The sequence below is a fragment of the Diadema antillarum genome, unplaced genomic scaffold (assembly GCF_040938485.1).
Source record: "Diadema antillarum isolate AM-2024a unplaced genomic scaffold, OU_Dant_1.0 seq00000149_RagTag, whole genome shotgun sequence".
Lineage (NCBI taxonomy): Eukaryota > Metazoa > Echinodermata > Echinoidea > Diadematoida > Diadematidae > Diadema > Diadema antillarum.
Window position 1 is genome coordinate 702,184 of NW_027271222.1, and position 23,684 is coordinate 725,867.

Here is a 23,684-nt window from a genome sequence, read left to right on the forward strand (position 1 = left end):
ATGTTTTCATGTGCTTGCAAACACCACATTTCATTCCAGCTGGCAATCATTTTCAAATTTTGCTTCACATATCACTAAATTTGGGATATAAATAAGCATAAATGATCTAAAGTTCTTAATTCTAATACAACTGTCTACTGATAGTCTGACAAATTTGTCGCTTTTTCGATAAAAGGAGATCATTTTTGGTAAAGAGTTCAGCAGCATTTTTCATTGGGGCGATTTGTTTTACAGCAAATTTTTTAAGGCTCCATATACACAAGTGTATACTCTAATTGATTTTCTTTGCTTCCTGTCACCATGTTTACGACAGAACAGGAGGTATTCATTGTAATTTCGTTTTTCAGAAGTAGGTAGAGCACTGTCGCGACTCAACGACAGTATCGGCAGGCGTTTGACTTTACACAGATACTGCCAGAGGCCGAATAAAGACTAGATATGTGATAGTGGAATTTCTCATGAATAAAATAATGAAGCATTCAAACCCTGGCCATTGTTCAGGACCATTGTCAGGGTGTTAATCACACAGTCCCATACACACCCATTGACCCCTGTGCAAAGTGGAAGTTTTGTACAGAGGGTTGAAAATAGAGCAAAATCTGGAACCTAACTGTGAAATTAATCATGAATTTCATGAAACTGATTTATGCTTTCATATTTAAACTACCTTCAACAAAATTGTACACTATTCAGCTATCACTCATATCAATGACAGTGTTATGTGATATATAGTTTTTGAATTATTAAGAATCAAAAGTGGGAAATGTTTTTTGAAACACCGTACATACACAGTGATGAAGCCACGCAAAATAAGAGCTCAAGATTCCGTGATTAAGTTATTGACACTTCCCTGAAAACAACAACAACAACAACAACAACAACATATCTATTTGCATTATGTATTCATTTTTTTTGCAGGAAAAAATCTAATATTCTAAGTATTTCACCCAAAGTTTGCACTATATCGCTGAATTTCAAGTCTGAAAATGCAAATCACCGTCCTGTTGGAGGAGATATAACCCTCTCCCACACCCTTGTTTTCACGCTTTTTCTGTTTGCTTAACAGACAGCGTTTTCATGATATTTATTGCAAGAATTAATACATGTACAAAAAATTTATTTAAATGATAACATTTTGTAGGCAAATTGTTCAATAATAATCTACATCAAAATACTGCTACGTGGGGACCGTTGTTCAAGTCGATAAAACACGCAAAAAGAAAAAATGCATCCAGTTGCACTGTTCATCGTTTAGACCTACAACATCAAAGTGCAAAAAGTTCTCACCGTCCCCCCCCCCCCCCCCCCGCTCGCTCCCTTGTATGCTAACCGCCCCCCCCCCCCCCCCCTCCCCCACCTCAAGTCCTGGCTACGCCGATGCTGCATTTTACACATCCTCCATCAACAACCGTATAAGTGGATATTTTCGCGCGACTAATTTTTCGTGCACGGCGGGGTGCGAAGCGTTTCGCGTGTTTTTAATTCCGCGCAATCAAGACCAACTGTTCGCATGCTTTTATTTTCGCGCTAGCTTCTGGTGGCGCAAAATGCGCGAAAATTTCAACACCGCAAAAATGTCCACTTTCACAGAATTTTGTTGGAATTTTGATTTTGATCGTGTACAACCTGCAAACACGGTGGTATCGACCCTCGCAATGCACAGCGTGAACCATTATCATTGTTGTGTCCTCTTCAAGTTGGCAATAGTCTTCAGAAATGTGTACTACTTTCCAGCTGATTTAGCTAGTGTACATGTTGCGTTTACAGGCTGTCAGCAATACTCAGTAGTGTGTACATGATCCTGAGTTCTACTCGTTCGCCAAGTGCCTATTGAATAATTTATCTTTGTCTTGGACGTTATCCTTGCCGACTAATGACGGGTGGCTCGGTACGATTTTAGCTTTTGTACAATTGTATTTATGTGCGGTATTCTCTCATTAGTGAGCAGTACCAGTATGCAGTAGAAAAGTGGAGTCTAGTGGTTGTGCTCATTGCCTGTAGTCCAACCCGTAGAATTTCATGCAGTGTAAACAATACTGGGTGGGGGGGGGGGGGGGGGGGGTGGGGGGGAGAACCAAACAGATACGCTAACGTTTCTATACTTCACTATAGACCTTCTACGGCATTCACAATTCACAGCTGCCTTGCCGTCTCTTGCGTGGACAAGAGAAAGGGCACCACTTACTGCACTGTATACTTAATATACATGGGCAGCTAGACACAGGTGTCCACAGCTCTGTGACTGTTTTGTCTGTAGTCTGTACTGCTGTAACGTTAGTATGGTTGGGGCACCACCTATCGGCAGGGCACCTTCCCATCGGCACCCTGTGTATCATGGCCGTTTGCATATAGAATGAAAAGGTACGCGCGGGATTAAGTGTCATTAGCTATAAAGACAATAAAAACGAAGAAACGAAAATCAAACTCAAACAAACCAAGCTAAAAATTACACATCCGCTCAGTAACGACGCATGGCTGTGAAATTCACGTGTATTACCTATGGCCTGTGAAATTCATGTGTATTACCTATGCTGTGAAATTCACGTGTATACCTATGGAGGGGAGGGGGTGCCGATCGCAAGGTTCCCTTTTTAGCTGCGCGAAGAAAACGGAACGCACGCACTAAAATTGCGCTATTTTAAAACGGAGATTCATAATCAACGAGACGGTCACGACATTCAAAACTGCAGTATTTATGGCATATTTGAGGTAAGAATTAGGCGGATTTGTGTGAAATGTTTAGAATAAACAAGCTACAGATCCTTAGGGTGACGATATGTGGTACCCCCAACCCTACTAGTGTAGAAATAGAATTCAGTTAAATAATAATTGTTTTGGATATAAACTCCAAATTTTATTGTCCAAGAATGGAAATTCATTTTGCCCAATTGATCGTGGGCCCGGCAGCCACTGAGCAGCGCCAGATCGACGTTGCTCTAACCTTTTCAACTGTTGAACGGCAAACAAAGGTAGCAGCAACTCCCATCTTTTAACGGCTTTTGGTATGACGCGGCCGGGGTTTGAACCCACGACCTCCCGATTGTGAGGGTAGCCGCTCTACTCACTGAGCCAACACATCGGTACAAAGTTAGAAATAGAAATTTCTAATTCATAGAAAGTAAATTTAATCTACAAGTACAACTTCATGCCAAGGGTACAATCCTAACTTGAGACCAATCATGTTAATCAATTGATCACTGCATCACCATAGAAAATGTCTACACAATTTAGACCTTGAATCAACTTATATACTGACTGGTGCTGGAGCATCAAGTGTCAGTCTTCATATATGTCCTGTTGCAACACCAATTAAGTATTCATCATTCATGATTAAATAAAATACACCATCGGGCATTGACATGGGATACATTGCAATGCTTGCCTTTAAATTTAGAGGGTGTCCTGCAATCATTTGGTGAGTGCTCTGCTGATACTTCTTGACTATTTTGAGTATGACCGTCTATGATATCAGTGTGGCAGTAAATTATTTACCATGTGTGATATTTGCCAATTTTACAGTAGGCATACTGGGTACAAGGAGGCAGAGCAAGGAAGATGACTCGCGATGTTAAGCAAGGGACTTGATTCCATGAGGGCAGTCCTTGGCACTGTGTTGGACTATGCCACCCTGAGCCTGACTGATATCTTGCTCACAGCTCATGATGTCCAGTCCTTCATGCTGGCCATCTTTGTGCTGGGACTTCTCTCCTTTACCCTATGCTACCTCATCTGTGGGCTGCTGCACAACCGAGAGAAGATACTTTGGACAGATCATGGAGGACTAAGTGTGAGCAAGAAGAGTGGTGGGCATTCCACTCGGAAGGAGGCGCACTGGACCTGGAGATCCTTCCTATTTGATCACTTTCGGCAGAAGCATAGACATGGTTGTGTGTCGCCGGTCACTCATTCTGGGAAGAGGTCGAAACAATGGATTGCTGTGAGTTCATATCTTCAATTAATGCAAACAAAGGAAAACTGTCCAAAAATAATATGATGGATGAAAAATTAGCAAAGAAAATAGGATTTATCGGGACAATGGATTCTTGATGGAGTGAATTCCTTATGGAATCCCATATTTTCTTTTCCCATTTCTCATTTTTAATTACATGTTGTTCTTATCTTCAATGAGTTTTCCAGAAACTGTGTTGTGTTCACAAATAAAGCACCTGTCACGTGATTATGAAATTTCTGTTGGTTGAATCTGTTACAGGTAGATGCACTGAAATGGCAACAAAATACTTTAAAAAATTGAATGAATCAATCATGAATGAAGGGGCAGTATTCCTTCCTACCCCCAAGATTTTATCCAAAGTTACAACTCTGAGAGACAGCTATCAGAAACTGTGGCCCTTTGGCATATATCACTGAAAAAAGAAAGTAAAGGCCTTAAATTTTTTGCTGCCAATTCTCTTAACAAATTGGCTGACAGACAAACAGAAATAAAAGCTATCAATCACAGTACTCAAAATGCCTACTGATTCTTGATAATAAGAATAAGAATAAGAATAAGGATAAGGATAAGGATAAGGATAAGGATAAGATTAAATGAATAAATACATAAGTCCAAAACTGCAGAGGGAACAACCAGCAACCTTATCAAAAGATTAAATCTTTCTGTGACAAAAATGCTAGAATTATGCAAAAGGAAAAGCCAAATGATACCTAGCATAATGCTACATGCCAACTCTGGCAAGGCTGTTACTAATCCAGGTCACAGAGAACATTGTGATGTGGACATCCCCGGATGTCATCACTTACAGAACTAGATCCTAGGTTTTCTGCTTGGACAGCTACTGATAGCTACGTACCTCAATGGAATTCATGCATGCCACAAAATACTATGTATAGCTTTCTCTCATAATCGTGATGTTTTGCTTGGGCTTGTTGGTATGTATCCATCATTATTATGTTATTCCATACTTTCCACATACAGAACCGGAGTAGACAACAGCATGCACCCTCCAACTTGCAATTTGACAACCACAGGTCTGGGAGCAGGAATATTATCATCTCTTGCCGAGAGATCCCCAGGTCGCAGGCATCTTTGTCCTGTGTGAATTGTGGCCTGTTGCCCGCCAAGAGGAAGTGCAGGTCAGTAGAATATTTTTGAATGGAAGTGACTCACATTTTTACCACCATTATTGTAACCTGATCCACCAAGATGTCATCTGATGAGTTTTGTGATGCTCTTATCCAGGGAAAGATGATGGTAATAATATAATATTGGTCTTGTTTAGAACTCACCAACACTTTGTAGTATGTCATTGGATTACTATACTTCCATGCTTTTTCACCCTTTCTTGAAACATTAACAGACTGACTATTTCCTTGGCCTCATCACGTACCTGCATAGATTTAAAGAATAGTCGTAATTTTCCAAACTCCTCGTAGCAACTTTAAAGAAATATTGATGGATGAAAAGTCTGTTCTTTCTTTTTGGCTGTTCATCAGTTATCAGCAGTGTGGGGCATGTTGCAGGGCCAATAAGTCCTCCATCTGCTCTGCCCATGGCACTGGGGATGCAGCAGCACTTGCAATGGTAGAGACCGCTTGTGAGGAGAAGCCACCAGAAATCGACCTGAGGTGATTATCTTTGCTTATACAAGTGTAACCCTCTCTCCCTACCCCCCCCCCCCCCCTTTCCCACAATGGCAGGACCTTAGCGTTAGAAACACTTTATTTTCGGATTGTTTGTCAATTCTTTATCTTTTATCTTTCCATTCTGTCTATCCATCTGCCCATACTCGTATGTAAGTATGTGTTTGTAAACGACTTCATAATTAGCTCATATGCACATTTGTACAAATAACCTTTCTTTTTACTCATTTGGTTGCGGCATTTCTCTCATTTTCAACACAAGGTACTGTAGTGCATATGCTTGTCCAATGTAACAATTTGAATTATTGTTCAAACAAAGAATGCACTTGTGTGGACCAGGTGATCAGAATTGTCTGTTAATTAACACTTGGGGGGAAGCATCCATTTCATTGTTTTGCATTGAATGCATTATAAACCTTTTCTGTTGATATTGCCAAATACAAGGCTTTAATGAACACTTTGTTGCAGTTAGGTGGATGTGCTGGCAAGCAGTGATTGCATATCCTGCCAGACAATGGTTCTCTTTGGAATTTGGGGGTTATGGGGGTAAAAGATGAAGGGTCAAAGGTCAGGTTAAAATGCTAAAATTCTACTGAAATTACACTTTTTCTCCATAATCAAACTACAGTTCAGGTATAATAAATGCATTACTGCACAATGGTTCTGTAAGGAAAGATTTTGGCCTTGGAGCCGAAGGTCAAGTGAAAATGTTAAAATGTCACATTTTTCTCATATTTTGAAAATAGCTCAAAGTACTGTCATGAAAATGGATGTTACCAGTTAAGTGATTATTTGAAGTATTGTGGGCCATGGGATTACAGGGCAAGGGACCAAGGTTGAATGAAAATGCTCAAATTCCCAAATGCTTGCTCTCTGAAACAATTTAGCCATTCTTCCAATTAAACCTAGTTTGTAACAAACATGTCATTTCAATATTTTTGCCAATTATGTGAAACTGTTGTCTCACATTTTCAAGGCATACTCTAGACCTATTAGGAGAACCATGCGATATGGCGAGGCATTCCAGTCGCCATAGCAACATTTCTAGTTTTTCCTGCTGATGAACTGCCATCCCTTATTCTGCATGACATGACTCTTTACAAATTAAGATGTTTTTATTTTGTGTTTTGTCAACCTGCAGCTACATGAATTTGCGTAGCTGCCCTCAACACATAGGCTACCTTGGACGCCAGCTAACTGTCTTGAATCTTTCCAACAATCGTCTCATCTCACTCCCAGAAGAAATTGGTCTCCTTGGAGGACTAGAACAGCTTTTTCTGCAGTACAATTGCCTTGAAGAGTTACCGGTAAGATCCATGCTCTTGTCCATGGCATGAAGTATAATGTCTCTTTTAAATAATTTTCTGTAAGTCACAGATATATATTCCTTTGTTATTCACCTTTTGGCTGCACTGAATGCAAAGGAGCAAAGTTTTTAGAAGGCTATGTTTATACCCTATTTATGAAGAAGTAGTAGCCTGGTGTTTATCTGTTGAACATGTGTAATATAACTACAATCCTAAGTATGTTGTCTTTGAGACCTGCTGCTTGATCCGACAGTGATGAATGTGAGTTGTTGCCAAGCTGCTTACTTTATGATGATTGATCAAATTGCAGGATGTATTTGCAACAAGTCTCATGGCACTGGTGTAAGATAATACAAGTCCTTGAGAGGCCATGTTAGCCATTCGTTTTATTATTATATGTACAATATTATATGTGACCATGCATCACAAAATCAACAAAAGTCGCCTGCGCCAACTTTAGGCGAGGACCCAAAACAGGTAAAATGGGTCCACCTAGTTAACCTTTACTTTATTATATCTTCTGAAAGAGCAACCTTTTGTTTTCATGATTCTAAAGTTTGGGATCATTAAACGAATTGGAAACTGTGTTTTTAGCAATTTTTTTGCAACACGTTTCAGCAGAATTGCGTGACTAGGTATGTATTTAGGACCCTTCTCATTTCTTTAAAACCCTTTGTACACTATTTACTTTCAACTCAATAACTTCTTAAAAGATAATACTACTGCTTGGAAAGTGAGCATTAGTCATGATTAGAGAATACTTTAAAAGTGTGCCAAAGTGCAGCTTAATCTGATAATCCCATCATTGTGGTTGCCGGGGAATTTTACATCATGGTGTTTGTTTTTGCAGCTTGGTGAGATTAGTGATCACCTGAATAGACCCTAAACTTCAAAGAATTTTTTCTCAGTAAATATTTTCCAGGATGTGTACTTTCTGTTCATTACTTAGATAAGTCAGGAAAGTCCATTTGTAGTGAGTTATACATCCTTTTAAAACTTAAAGTCTGCTCTTTCAGAGCATACCCTTAATTGAAAATCCATGTTTGGCAACAATTTGTTGGTTTTTTGATGCAGGGTCACATATATATACTTTAATCAAATATAAATCTTTTCATTAATTGTGAGTCCATAATCATCCTTACATTAGGTAAATTGATGTAAACAAGATTCATTTGTGTGCCTAAGTAGGTTTTCCCTTCTAGAAGCATTCATTATTATTATCATTATTGTTATTACTATTACTGTAAAAGTGGACATTTTCGCGGCGTGGAAATTTTCACGCATTTTACGCATTCAGACGCTAGCGCGAAAATCAAAAAGCACACAAATATTTTTGCATGCCTTATGTTTTAGTAGTTAATTTCCTAATTCCGCGGAATTAAAAACATGCGAAATCCATCATACCCGGCCAAGTGCGAAAAATTACTCACGCAAAAATATCCACTTTTACAGTATTGTTGTTGTTGTTGTTGTTTTTTTTTAAACCAAATCAAATTGCAACATTGAGCAGATGCACAGAATAGAACCATACAATGTATGCCTTCCAAGTTCTAAGTTTCATAATCTATATTCTGTTGTCACTGTTGTGTCTTTCCAGAAGTGTATAGGAAACTTCAGCTGCTTGCAGGAATTGGACTGTAAAAACAATCACCTGCAGGAACTACCATCCACTCTTGGATGCCTGGGCCAGCTGACTGTCCTTAATGTGACCAACAACCGCCTCCGGGAGCTGACCCCCAGCATTGGTCAGCTTGCCCACCTAGAGGAACTGTGTGCCCACTCCAACCTGTTGACTACTCTACCAGATGAACTGTGCAATCTTGTTAATCTCACAATGCTGTATGTAGGTAAGCTGCCAGGATTTGCCCCTAACACTGCAGCTTAACCTATTTAGTTTATGAGTGACACCCTTTGCGAGATGACAATAGGCATTGTACTGAGCATAGTATTGATTTCTATCAAACCAGTCATTACATATAACCATCATGCTTCTCGCTTCTTTTTTCCTTTGTGCCTGACTTATAGAATTGGAAATGAATGCATTGCCAGCATAAAGAATTTCCCCCAAAACAGATATGATCACAGAGGAAGAGTTATGGCTGTATGGTGAAAGGTAACACCTGTGAGTAGTTATGTCTGCTCTCTGTGTTAAAATGTCTGGAATTAGAAGAACAGTCAAATTTAGAGCCTTCATCCTGCTGTTTGTTAGTTGTGGCTGTAACATATATATCTTTTCCTAGAGACATTGACTAGCATGTAAACTTGTGTATCTTATCCTTGGTAGGTGAAAACCCTCTACACAGACTGCCTCTTGCATTTGGTCGTCTGGTTCGTCTAACAGAGCTGGACTTATCCTCCTGTGAATTGGAACTTCTCCCTCCCTCACTCTCACGCTGCACCTCTCTCCACAAAGTCTGGCTGTCCAACAATAGGTAACCGCAGGACACAAAATCCAGCAAGTGTAAGATCTGTCATGTAAAAAAGAACTACATGTGGCCAGTGCCATAAACCAGAAATGTCTTCTTCTTTTTTTTTTTTTTTTGTAGCTGAGGTTCCAGGAATAATAGGAAATTTGGGTTTTGGGCTCATCAGAATCGTTAGGATTTTGCATGTCACTACCTAACAGTGGATAGCATCTACCCTGGATGATGACCTTATGTAATCCCTTAACAACGGATGGGAATGTGCAGCTTTAGCTGCTCGATAAAGTCCTTTTCAAAGTAGCTGAACAGATTTTATTATGCATGGACACAGGCATTGTGTCATTTATAGATCATTCTTACTCTTTACTTGTCAAGATCAACTTAACAAGGCTATTTGAATTTTCCCTCTTTATGATGTGTAGATGAGGTAGTTCAGAGTGAAAAACAACACCTGTCACTTCAATTTGTCTATGTCCAGTTCAAATCATAAAAAGCAACATGAAACAACCAGTGTTACAAAATAAAACATACAATCATACATAAAAATTCAAAAACAAGATGACAAGTACAAATTGTTACAGATCACAACAGGAAAGAAGTTTGTGATCGAATGGAAAATAGTTTGCACAGAAAAAGTCAGTAAGGCCTGTATGTGCATGTACACCATTTCAAGGTTATCTAGAAGTGGAATAATTTTATGTGAAGAAACTTGAAAGAAAAAGTCAAGACTCATGATGAGGTCTTCTTGTGTTGCAAAATTATTGCGCGAAATGTCGAGGGGGTGACGCAAATCCTGTACTCATTACACACAAAATGCACATAAACACTGATGATGTGTCTATCTCAAAATCAAGTTGGTCTAGTGGGTCCAGCTGGGTGATGTTTTTTGTTGAAGCAGAAACATTCTGTCCACTAGAAAGGACATAAATGTATGACAGACATATGCAACTCATGCAAATAAAATATCCCACTGTAATTCTCATATTGACCAGGGTGCAAACCTGGTGAAAGGTCTATCCCTCTCTTATTGTTTGCCCCTGGTGAGAAGCAATAGCCATCAATGAATGAATAATGACAGACTTACATCAATGAATGAATAATGACAACAACCAAGCAAGAGTTCAGAGCTGAGATAAAGGCTATTTTGATATTACTTGTAAAGAATCACTTTAAGTGTGATTAAGAGGGGAGTTTGCTCGATCTGAAGAAAATTTTGTCTTTGCTCATTCTATTTCCAGATTAACATCTCTGCCAACCCAGATAGGAAGGCTGCACCTTCTCAAAGAGCTTCATGTCAGGAACAACCTACTCACATACTTCCCTGCCTCTCTCTCCTACCTGCAACTCTACACATTTAGTGGTAAGTGTGCTGTCAATTTAATTGATGATAAGGAGGAAAGAGTAACTTTGACACACTGATTATTTACTGTACTCATTGGAGCATTGTGGATTGTCAGTTGTGTTGAAGTGTTTTATGCTGTATGAGATCAAAGTAATGTTCTGTTCAGTGTACTACAGTTGGATCTTTGCAGGCACACAAATGTAGTATGAAGTGAGTATGAGAGACCAAGAAAAGAATAAATCACCAGAAAGAGAAGTAAATTATCTGATGCTACATTTTTTCTACATGTTGTGTTGATTAAAAACATTGCTGTTGCAACTCATTGACAAATTGCCCTACTTCGACTTAAATATTCTTGAATTTGAATAATTAGAACCGACACTTGCTGTCAGGCGGAAGCTCGGTGGTCTAGTGGAGATGATGCCTGTCAGGAGATCAGGAGGTCTTAGGTTCAAATCCTGCTCGAGTATGTACGCCCATGATTTTTCTCACCATGACTACTACTAAAACACTGATCAATTCAGTGCTTATTTATGTTGATGCAGGGCAATTTGTTAATCAGTTGCAATAAAAACACCGCGACGGAAAAATTTCATGAATTTGAACATTGCTGTTGTAGAGCAGAAAAGATCAAAATGAAAAGTGGCTTTGAGGATTGGTCATTTTAAAAGGGCAAGTCATTCAAAATGTTTTCCATACACATTGTAGCACCAGTATGCACGTGTAATTGTAAGACTTGTTCAAACCAGGTCATTATAGCATAGATTATACCCTTGGCCAATCATTCACTCTGTAATTTTGAATATAACACCCAAAAAACTAGGCTGTAATATATTCATTGTGCCCCTCAGTGAGCCAGGAAAAACTACTGAGTGAATGGGATGAGTCTGTGCGGCAACAAATGACTGTTCAGCCAAAGACGAGTGTGCCTCCCCTTCTTGAACTGGCAGCCAGGTGCGTTGTGGGATGCAATGTTTGTTGGAAAGAAGGAGATCTACCTACCAAGCTGTCAGGTAAACGATTTTTGTCTGTAATGCAAGACATTCTCCAGATCCTTTCTCCATATGATATGGCCACCATTCTCTACTCTATTGAATTTTAGTGCCAATAGAAGTCATTTTGCTGTACTGATGTTGTAGTGACGAGGTAATATAGAACAAGGTTCTAGAATCAAGTACAGGCAGTGCCATCTGAAGGTGTTTTATCTGTTCTTGCTTGTTTGCCTTACTGCACAGTTGGAAAGATATGATATAAGTGTTCTCAGCATCTAAGCATGATATCAAACCCAAACACAATGCTGATATGGAGATTCAAAAGTGTATACAGCTGTATTCAAATTTGACATCTTCCCTTGCCTTTAACAGCAGTAAACAACAGAGGCACACATTATCAACCTACATGTAAGCATACTTTGTCTCTGCTGTGATACACTATTTAAAGTATTTCTGTATAGGTATTTTTTTATTGATAATAACGGTAATGATAAAAGTGACAACAACAACAACAAAGCATAAGTAACAATAATTGTGCTTAATCTTTCCTGTAGCCTTATGTGAATACTTCCCCTCTCAGCTAGACACACAGTAAGAATTGTCCTTCACTCTTGCCCCTCACAGAAATGCTGGAGAGTGTGCGCTGGTGCTCTTGCTGTGAGGGGCCCTTCTTCAATTACTTCAGCTCTGAGCTTGTCTACGCCAACATCGGCATATTCCACCGTGTGCCCCTCTACCAACAGATCTGCTCCCCCTTCTACAATGTGCGCTGTCAGCCGGTGACGTTGAGTAACCATCAGGGCTGGGTGCAATGAGTGGCAATGACTGATGAGAATGAGAAGGCAGGCTTTTTTTTTTAAATGTCAATACTAATGGTGCAATTGATTTCATGAATTTATGTGTGTATCAAAGGACCTGTAATTGCATTGTTGACAAAATATGTGTGGATGCCAAGCTGAATTATCAATCTGAAATACATAGCTGCATCGCCATATATTCCTCTAATACATCTATGGTGTACAAGGTCACACTTTCCAAGAGCAGAAAAAAAAAGAAAGGAATAACATTCCAGCAAGGTGCATATAGCTGTTAGGTGCAACCTTCACATTTGAAAAAAAAAAAAATTAAGTAATCTTCATAATGAATGGTGCAAGTATGTGGGAGTTTGTGTATTCATATACATAAAAGAAAGTACTGGTACAGCCAGTTTCCCTAGAAATGAAGTTTATTGTCAAAATTGTAATGAGGCTTGGGAACAAAGGACAGCAGAGAGAAAGGGTGAGGTAAAATATTCTATGACTGAGAGAAAAGAACACGAACAGAACACAGTATCATTAAATATTTCTAACCTTTCCAACACTTCTGTGGTTGATTTTGCCATAAGTGAGTGAGTTTGTGGCCAGAGGGATGGGGAACATATTGGTATTATTATGAAGAGAATCAGCATATGCATGATACAGAGTGAAATACGTGTAGTTTGATTGGTGGAGTATTTCATAATTTGAAAGACAAAATTGCTATAGGGCAGTCACAAATGCTCTTCTCAACAAAGTTGAATGTTGGCATCCTTGAAATGCTCAAGTGTATTTTATGTCATCAAAAATATCAGCAAGCATGTTTACCTTGTAATACTGATGTGTCATCTGTGTATTTATTACTAGTGATTAGAGAACATCGATTTTATACGAATTTCCTCATATGACAAGACAAAAATCATAATCATTACAAGCATTCATTACTTATAATAGAGCACATTTATTTTTATTTCATTTGATTGACATTGATATATTTTCTTATGCAACAAGAGAAATGACAAACTGCATGAAAATTACAAGCAGCTATAAATGGTAACAGGTTTTTAAATTGTCTTGTCACTCTCTGTTTCATGATGTCATACTTATTTGGAACAGTAGTTCCTAATTTGAGATACAAATACACTCATAGAAATGTAAGGGAAATTTTAGAAGCTTTCATTTGCAGAACTCAACACACACTTCCAGTAACAAAATTTGTAGTATGTAGTCATTTCATGGCAAAACATAATTTTTGGCATCATTTTTAACTCCTGTCCCCATACCTTATAAGCCCACAATTTCTCGTCATGTGTTATCATATCTATGTTTAGTTTTGTTGTAATACACGTAGATAGAGCAAGGGAACAGACGGCCCAAAAGAGGCCTTTTTTGCTAATTGATGAGTGTTCACTTTTCGAGTATGTTTACAATTAGGCAGTGGTTGTAACAATGTAAATTTGGCAGTCCAGATGACCTTGGTATATCGGGGTCTCCTTGTATGTCTTTTCCTTCAATATTGTCCCATTTAAATAACTGATATGAATTGATTAATTTTTCTTAACAAATAATTCCCATGTGCTTGCCAGAGGCTTTCCTCACCTACCATTAACTACTTTTTGCAATGTGTGCAACACAATTAATGTAGACCAAAGAACTGCAGTATGTAACATGGAACAGTTAGACAAACATCTATTCATTAGAGATATGAGAACAAAATGGATTGATGAACACTGGGGAAGAAGTCTATAATGTAATCATTTTTAACTTGATCACATCATAGGTAAATCTTACTTGGCTCTGAGGTCTTACACTTTGAAAATGTCAATGATTGTAAATTCATTTTAGAATGCTTGAATAATGGCCTTTGTGTGTACTTATGAAATAAGTTTTCACCTTTACATGCTGTACTTACCATTGCAAAGTTCTGAGCACATTACATACTGCAAACAATGCACACTGTGATCATTTGCTCTCTAGTGCACGCTTTAATCATACATGCAACGACAAGTTCTCATGACAGCTGTATTTGCATCACTGAGTTAACTGGTTGTCACTGCAAGTGTGCAAAGTGACTATAAGCATGTGAGATTTTTGTAAGGTGGTTTTGGCCAGGTGAGTGAAAATGTTAAGAGTAGTTTCAGGCAGTTTAGGTGCAAGAGGATGAACCATTGTTCATAATGTTTAAAATCTAATTGACTTCATGAGTGCAATCATAGTTTGGTGGCAGATATGCTGTTTATGCTCAGACCTGCCAAGAGAAATGTTTCATTGCTGTGAATGCTTCAGGAGTTCTTACAGTGACTGGAATGTGCTGCTAGTTGTGCAGTGGTATAGGCAAGTATTCAGTTTTATGGACCTTTTTCCCTCTGAGGACCCTGTGACAAGCTACAGTATGCCATTCATGTGTACATTCTCAATGCGTTTGTGCATGCATTGCATGCTGGTGTATTAGAGAGCCAAGCTTTTTGTATGTCAGGAACAACCTTGTATTGAAAAAGGTATGCGTACCATTTGAATTTGTTAGTAAACTGTTCAATTGGATATGACATTGGCTGCAGCAATAATGGGGCTAATGCATTCAGGAGAATTGCACTGCCAGCTGTACAGTTGTGGCAAGTCAGATGCCATTTTATACACTCTTTTTGTATATTTTGTACTTACAAGAATTTGTGTTGGTTGTTATGCATTTTAGCTGTAGCTGCCAATCTGCTAATGGTAGGTGGTGTGTTACACCAGGGAGGTGTTAGAGAAGGAGTGGAATCTCTTCTCAATTTGTGCAGATTTATGCATAGATTTTATAGCATGACAATTGTATACATGTACTGTACTTAGTATTCCAGTGGCTTTGATGTTCCATGCTCCAAGCCACTATTCCAATAAGCCAGTTTGTAATTTGCTCATGTACACAGAAGCTATGTTCAGACGTATTTCTAGTTGGAGTAAAAATTTATGGCACGGCAATTAAAGTTCAAATTAAAGCATATCTTACCATGACCCTTGTGTCCACACGACGGTCGTGGGAAGAAACTCCGACCAATTTATGTGCGAGGGTCGGTGTAACTTCCGGAAGTGGTAGCGCCGCGCTCGTCGACCATGCGATTGTTTTTTTACCAGTGGCATTTGTCTTCTCCATTCTTGTTGACGGAAATTTCTGCATGAGCGCTAGCTTCTTCGTCGCGATCGACGAGGTTAGAATTGCACTACACGCGCACGTGTAGTCGCAAAATGTCAACATTGCGATTTGACCCAGGAAGTTTTACCTAGGTCGTAAGGCATGTAAGTTCATAGATACTCCGAGGGCTTGTCCGCACGGGCAATTTACTCCGACCGGCTAGTCGTGGTAGCGAGATACTCCTGAGAAAACTTAGGAGTATCTCGTTTGGAGGAAGAGGTCGTGGTAAGTTCCTCCGATCGGAGGAAGTTACCACGACCTTGTTCAGACGGGCACTACTCCAACCTATCCTCCGAAGTTACTCCGACCAAGCTTCCTCCGACCCTTCCTCCGAAGTTACTCCGACCAAAACTGCCTCCGTCTGAACACAGCTACTGGTACAAATGCAATTTTTTTTTTCTCAGTTGGTTTGGCACTTCACTCATTTTCAAAGCTACTTGATGCATAAGCTTGCCCGATGTAACACTTTATGGAATTCATGTTCAAACAAAGAATGAACTTGCGTTTAGACCAGGTGACCAGAATAGTCAATAGCGACCCTTTTCTTTTGATATTGCCAAATACCAGGCTTTTTTGTCAGGTGGATGTGCCGATAAGCACATTTAGATAAGAATCACATGAATAATCATCATATCACAGATGCCTATCTCAGTCAATTAAGAAACCAATGGAAATGTTTAAATCCTGTATGGAACTTGTTGGTAATATTGTACGGCGTAGATCCTTCCATTTTGAAAAAAAATCTTCCTTGTTATCAATGCCTCAGGACCCAAAAAAGGAATATCAGTACAGTGCACTCCCGTTACAACGAACACAGTTATAACGAAATTTCGTTATAACGAAGTAAAACTTCTGGTCCCAAAATTATCGCCATTAAAGTCTATGGTACTAAATTCGCTTATAACGAACAAGATTATAGCGAAATTTTCGTTATAACAAAGTCTTTTCCGAGCACCACTGACAAAGAAAAACAAAAGAAATGTGCTCCGTTATAACGAAATGTGGATCGCTTTTGAAAATACGTAGCGGAACAAGGCATTTACAGCGTCTCTGCATGGGCGAACGCGTCACATCACTGTGTGTTCGCTTGGTGTGTCACGCATAGTTTCTGAGGGGAACTTGCATTATTGTGATACAATGATCTGAAATTGTTTAACTATTTGTTTTATTGTTCACATAGCTTTCCAGTGTATGACGATAATTCAACAAACAGAATATCATATATGCATGGCTTCCTTGTTTTCGTTATATATTGTATTTTTGTGAAGATGTTGACCATCGCGGTGAATACTATGACGATAGGGAAACAATTATTCATTTGTCTCGCGAACACACATTTGTACACCTTTCTACGATCTTCTTCGCGAGACAAATGAATAATTGTTTCCCTATCGTCATATATTGTATTTGTTCGGTTATAACGAAATTTCGTTACAACGAAAGAAAACTGCCGGTCTTGAGCATTTCGTTATAACGGGAGTGCACTGTATCTCATAAAATGTTCACATTATCTTGCACACATTATTTGTGCAAAATTTTGTTCACGAAGTTTAGTGCTGAATATTAAGTCAGATTAAGTAATTGACTAATATATATTTCTGGGTATTTTGTAGCATTTTACTGTTACAGAAGTACAATTATCATTCTTTATTAGTGATTTTTGTTGACGTGTTCTGCTCTTTGCTCTTTTTTTGTAGCCAAAAATATTGGAAGGGACTACAGTTTTATTGCGATTTACAAAAGATGTGCTCTTTTGTCTAAGAAATTTGTTCACACGTGTGATAGAACACATAACTTGTCTGTGGTATGGAGCATGGGTACGAAAGCGGGAGTTTGGTTTCTTCTTGTATAACACCTCCCTAGTTACACAAGTTTGAGCTGTTTTGGTTTTGTATCTATTTTAAGTGGTGATTGAGGAAAAAACAGCCATGTGGATGCCTTGCAAAATGTAGGGCATCGTGTCATAATTTGTCTCTTTTGATGTCTTCTGCTTCTGTTGAATAACACTGCATTCACAGTTGATAAATTTTGTGCAATCACTTATGTGCACAGTGTGTGTCTGTCAAATGTCTATTGGAAACGTGACACGTATACAAATCACCTTTTGATGTTCAAGCATAACCTTCATGTGAATTCTTACGAATTTTCTAATGGCATTTCTTGTGTTTCTAAATGCAGTTGACACGAAAGTTCAGACCTGCTAACATGTACCACTGTATGTATTTTGTAGCTCCCAGCAATGAATATGAGTCATTGTAAGCCTCAATGTTTGTGTATTGATGAAAGTGATCTGTAAAATACTTGGCAGCCCAACCTCCCCCTTAGAAAACTGAATAACTCCACCTTCCTTTCACCATGTTTGATAGGTAAATGAAATAATTCAGCATTTGAATTCTTGACTGCAAAAGTTATACATGCCTGCCTCAATATTTTTACCTCTTTGCATACATGGTCTCCAGCAGATACAATGTATTTGTAGTTTGTTGTGGTCCATGCAAAAAAGAAAAAAGAAAAAAAAAAGAAAGGACAGGATGAAAACCTGTGAACCATTCAAGGAACTGACTCAATCGAATCAGAGGTAGTTTCTATAACATTTACCAACTGAAGGTAGGTGAAGTGAAAGACCTTTATGCACATTTATGTACAGAGATATTTATGAATGTAAATATCTCATGCTGTCAGAATATCTGTAGGTCCACCAAAATAAGCACCATTTATTTCACTTTTTCATGCCAGAATTTGAACTATGTTTTACTGTGTGCCAATGTTTACTGATGGGTTTACTGTGCGCCATATGTTGATGGTTTTTACCCTATTTACAGGCTACTGAATCTAGATCTGGATGATGCTATTCTTGTATCTTTGAGATACTCGAAATGTCCCTGAAAATAATATGTGCAATTTCTATTTGTTTCCTTAAAAATAGTGAAGGCATCCAAAATGGCCTCTGCAATGGTAATCTACAAATATTATGGCTGAATGTCTTGTAGGATTAAATCCCACAAGAACAGAAATTTTGACATTAATAAAGAAGTCTGACACTCTACAGTAAAAAGTTAGTTTCCAAGATGGCTGTGAAGATGCGAGATTATCCTATTTCGGCAGCAATTTAAAGTGTGTAACCTTTTCGTATCAATGTAAAATGAGATGTTTTAGGTTGATAGCCTTAAACTAATCATTTACAACTGGGCAACTCATCTCATATTATGACGTTCAACTTATATTCTGATTACGCCATTTGATATGGCTGCGACGTGTACTGTGGCGATATAATAGATACACCCTGTATGAGCATAATTTCCAAAACATTGTGCATAACCGAAACATTAAAAAAATCTATGATCAAGATGGGCATGTTTTGTCCACTGATTGTCAGTGTGCAGATGGCAGCATGCAGAGCCACATCTAGTAGTCTTGCAGGGTTCATTGCTGGTACAACCTACACCTGTATATCATATGATAATGATGAAGTTTGAAATATACATTGTATGTGTTTCTCTTAATTGCATGAGTACTGTTTGCAGGGAATACAAGATATGCAATTACATATTAATGTTACATTTACATGCAGTGGTACATTACATTCAAATTATACACTGATGCCGAATGAGAGGATATTTGTAAAAAATGTCAATATGTAAATGTGTAAATACCTCTGTCCTTTTTGATAGTCTCGAGCGCGAAAACTCGTACAGATTTCGGCACCATGGAATATTCCATGTTTCAAACACAGTGGTCATGTTAAGCAGTTATATCAGTGACATAATCAGAATCAAGATTGGTTTCATGAGGTTAAAAAAAAAAACTTTGACCAGTCATTAATGATTAAACAAAAATGATGTTTTCATGTCCCAAATAGTTAAACTTTTTTAAAAGCCTTTTTTTCAGACCCAAGTGTCAAACTTTCATATCTTAAAAAAGATATTAATATTACTGAGTAACAGTAAGTCTGAAAACATCCATGAAACTCAAATGGTTATATGGAGTATATTGTGGCGGCTATTGTAGATGCCAGTTTGGCTAATAAATATAGTCTCATTGGTTTTCACAATCCCTCAAATTCATGCCATCGATTTTTTTTATTATCATTATTTCTGTTGTCATCTGTGGCAAAATGATGCTTGTGCAATAAGTGTGAAAAAAATATATGTCAAATAATAAAGTACTATACATGTACCATACCAAAATTGTTATTTGCCTCTCTTCTTAAGTCACGTTGATGAGTATTGTCATGAGAGGGGGCGGAACACACCCACCCTCCTTTCATTTGCATGTTTTCCTTTTATGCCGTGCGGGGGTATAGGTGATGACACAAACTCTGCCTTTTCTCTTCCGCCGTAATTTGGCCCACGATGGTCCATGATGTGTTTACTTTTCCAAATTAAAGAGCAAGTCCGCACTGAAAATTAGTTTGTGTGATTAGAAGCAGAAAAATGAGGGGAACGGGACAGTGACAGTTAAGCAAATTCTGATTTGTTTGCGTGTGTGTGTGTGTGTGTGTGTGTGTGTGTGATCAATAATGCACGTACATAAATATTGAATTGGCAACTCCGTATGCGGCATAAAGTTCCATTAAAATCTCTCTTTTTTCGTTATTGATGACAAAATACTTTTTTTTTTTTGGGGGGGGGGGGGATAAGGGATGGTGTTGAAAAGTGATTGAGGATGTAGGCCCTACATTGTATGACTGGAAATTTACTTGAAGGGAAAATGCTTTTATTTCACAGTACAGAGCAAATGGGGGTGAGCTCGTGTGTGACATCACAGAATTGCCAATTTATGTTTGATCGCAATTTAAACAAAAAAAAAAATAAACAAAATAACTTTTTCAATTTTCATCCTGCAGAATATGCCAAACATAAACTGTATATTGAATACCTGTTCATCTTTCTGCTTCTACTCGCATACATTTCATAAGGGGTTGATTTCTTCCTTTACATCAAAAGAAGTTGTTGATGAACAGTTCTGTAAAGTAATTGGACTGGAGGCAACGTAATTTACGTAACTCATCACTGATTAACCATCAAATTCGGCAATTTTGTATTGCTCTGGATTCGTGGATAAATAATCTGTTATTTTCATTCACACACACACACACACACACACACACACACACACATTGTATTGAATTATTGAAAGTATGTGCGTATTTGCATAAAAATCACACGTTCAATTGTTGACTAATCTTCTCATTTATAGATCAAATGATATCAAAATCTAGTATCCGAGTCTAAAGAGAAATGGTGGGAGGCAGGACGGTTTCTCCGAGTTTGGGTCATACTGCTCTCAAGATATCTCTCTAAACCATTCACCTAGAGTCAGATTCTCAACCATTAAAAAACAAAACAAAACAAAAACAAAGTGGGGGAGGACCTCCACCCCTAGTAGTGGGCCTGTTCTTTTCTAAATACCGTGTTCTGTTGATACCAAACAACAAAACTATGATGCACCATGCTCTTTTTGCAAACTTTATTGTAAAGATAAGTTAACATGACGCTATAGACAAAAGGATCCACTAAATCATGATTTCAAAGCATAGATAGACAAGAAAATGTTACACAGAACCATAAAAAAGTAAAGGCTGACATAAATTCAACATGCGGAAACGCTCTTTTTGCTTTCATGGAAACAGTTTTTTCCTGACAGCAGTGACAGACATCTACAGATACAATTGTTCTATATATATTGAATGCTGGTGTGATTTCACAGTCGGCATGCAATTTGACGGGAATATCAATAACCAAAACACAACGAGCTGTAAAATATCTGTCATACAAGCCATACAAGATTTGCAACCACACCAAAATATCCCATGTACCATTGCTTCGCAACACTGAAAAATTGATAGCAGCACTAAGAATGTAGTAAAAACGCGTTCGGATAAGAGAATGGAATTTAAATCACAAGAACAGAAACATGATGGCAATACCCGATGCACTTTTCACAATCGCGGGCATAACGCTTTCCCACAGCAAAAATTAGTTTCATCACAATTTTTTCATTAAGATAACGAGTACTAATCTACTAATCTAGCCGATTACCAGAGTTCTAAGGATATCAAAGTCAAAGAAACAAGACACATCGCTTTTGTTTATTTCTTTTTTCCACATATGACAAAAAGTATGAAAATGTTTACTAAAATACTCTAAGGTAAATGAATATGCTTCACGAGCTTAAACACGTGGCATGGTTTTCTTCCTAAGTCCGTGTGAATCACAGGCGGATCTGTTCAAAAAAAAAACTAAACATCAGTTTCTGTGGGTCATGACAAAGGATTTAAAGTACAGTGCTACAGTCCATATTCAAGTTGACTTAAATAGAGCAAACCCAATCAAAAAGGTGGAAGTTACATCAAAGTTGGACATGAATAACAAAGTTATGGAATTTAAGTTTCAATCGTTTCAACGAACATTGATATTGATCGTAATCAAGTATGCAAATTAAGTGGGGTTGGTTTGACGTATCATAAAGACACACTGTATTTGGCAACCCTGCCTCTCGAAACTTTATCATTGCTAGATTATCACATAACATCAATGATTCAAGACGCAGGAGACACTTTTTAGAACTTGAATGTCCGGTAAATAAAAAACTTGCGAAGGAATGACATCATCAGCTCATCTGATTTTGATGATTTGTCTACCACTCTTGTGTCTAATTCTCCTCAATGTGTCTCTCCAAGCCACTTCCACACTGAGTGAAACCGCACTTTGAGGTGCAATTCCACGCCATGCATAATTCGACTTTTAGTTGAATAAAAACGGGATACCAGCAGACAAACATAATGACGTTTCATTGAAATAGGAGCTAATATTACAAAGTTACAAAGATTTTCAAGTTCAAACATTTGCACCGAATATACTCAAAAATTGAGAGATGCGATGACGACATCTTACCACCTCACAAGTCTGACTTTGATTTGTACCACACACATGCACACACACACACACACAAATCCAAATCATGTTTTTAGTCGGTGACTGCACATCTTATCGGAAACTCATTGTTGTTGGGTGATTACAAGACTACAGTAGTTTGATGTGAAGGATACATTTTAATCTTATTCACCTCATGTTGAAAAGGAAATGAAGTGAAGATCGTTTTCACAGCAACGGGAGACTTGTGAGGTAATAACAATCATACTCTCCTCAGCACTCAGTCACTTTGAATTTTTTGTGACTAATATCACTGATGCGTGAAAGCATATCGTAATAGGAAAAATCTAAAATTCCGATTTTTTTTACCTAAGGTCCGATTTGGTGAAACCTTCACCATTCTCTTCGTGTGACCTAACTGGACTTATTTCAACCCAACTTGAAAATGGAATGGAATTGCACTTTAAGGTTTCCAATCCGTGTTCAAAAATTACAGGTATAATGAGTCCGTAAAACATGAGAGCACTTGAGAGAAGAATCCACTGTTCATATTCAATGAAATTCAGTACAATTCTACCATTGGCACTTCGAGATGATAACCAGACAACGTGTGATAATCTTCAAAACTGTTTGAAGTCCTTACTATGGTAATTTTCTTTGAAGGCAAATTTTCCTTTTCTATCATTAAGAATTATACGTACATTCATGAACATCACGTAATTGTTTCAAGTAGAAAGTTGTATTGACATAAATAGTCACAAAAGTAATCCACAACATAGACCAATAACATCTCACATAATATGATAAGATATTCATAATATGAACGATTTTACAAGTTCTAAATGCAAACAACATACATAATGTTCCATTCAATGGTAAATACTGATGCGAATGTAACTCCAGTTATCTAAAAACGACACAATGACATTGTCTATCTAACACTTTCCATTCTCACAGAATTTCAACATGATTCACACCATGGCTTTATTAATTTGAAAATATCCCACTGGGAAAATTCTTGCTCACGAAGATCAAATCGGGCGTTAATGTTGCATGCTTAACAAGTCACGCAGTATTTTACTGATAGCTTGAGCATATCTCAGCATTCATTACTAGCAAAAAGCGAAGGATGATAATTTTTGCAATCGGCGAAACACGACCCACTGTCGATATTAAGATCA

At 38.0% G+C, this 23,684-nt stretch overlaps 1 protein-coding gene across 2 annotated transcripts; it reads left to right on the forward strand.

The window, feature by feature from the left end:
- Nucleotides 1–1,786: 1,786 nt before the first annotated feature.
- LOC139727741 (uncharacterized) lies at nt 1,787–16,809 on the forward strand. Of its 2 annotated transcripts, none has more exons than XM_071638720.1 (10): nt 1,787–1,888; nt 3,520–3,937; nt 4,934–5,091; nt 5,452–5,583; nt 6,740–6,905; nt 8,503–8,752; nt 9,190–9,337; nt 10,567–10,688; nt 11,522–11,683; nt 12,287–16,809. In XM_071638720.1, the coding sequence occupies exons 2-10, from the start codon at nt 3,566–3,568 to the stop codon at nt 12,475–12,477; spliced, it is 1,701 nt and encodes a 566-aa protein (XP_071494821.1). In that variant the 5' UTR covers nt 1,787–1,888; nt 3,520–3,565; the 3' UTR covers nt 12,478–16,809. The 2 variants fall into 2 exon arrangements, with proteins under 2 accessions (XP_071494821.1, XP_071494822.1); XM_071638721.1 differs by having other exon boundaries at nt 1,795–1,888; nt 3,523–3,937.
- The last annotated feature ends 6,875 nt before the right edge of the window (nt 16,810–23,684 follow it).

What these genes read in the sequence shown, in the direction of transcription:
- LOC139727741 (XM_071638720.1), top strand. Translation starts at nt 3,566, where the DNA reads ATGTTAAGCAAGGGACTTGATTCCATGAGGGCAGTCCTTGGCACTGTG. An exon ending in TCTCACAATGCTGTATGTAG is followed by an intron (nt 8,753 to 9,189) that starts GTAAGCTGCCAG and finishes TATCCTTGGTAG; the next exon opens with GTGAAAACCCTCTACACAGA. An exon ending in GCAACTCTACACATTTAGTG is followed by an intron (nt 10,689 to 11,521) that starts GTAAGTGTGCTG and finishes TGTGCCCCTCAG; the next exon opens with TGAGCCAGGAAAAACTACTG.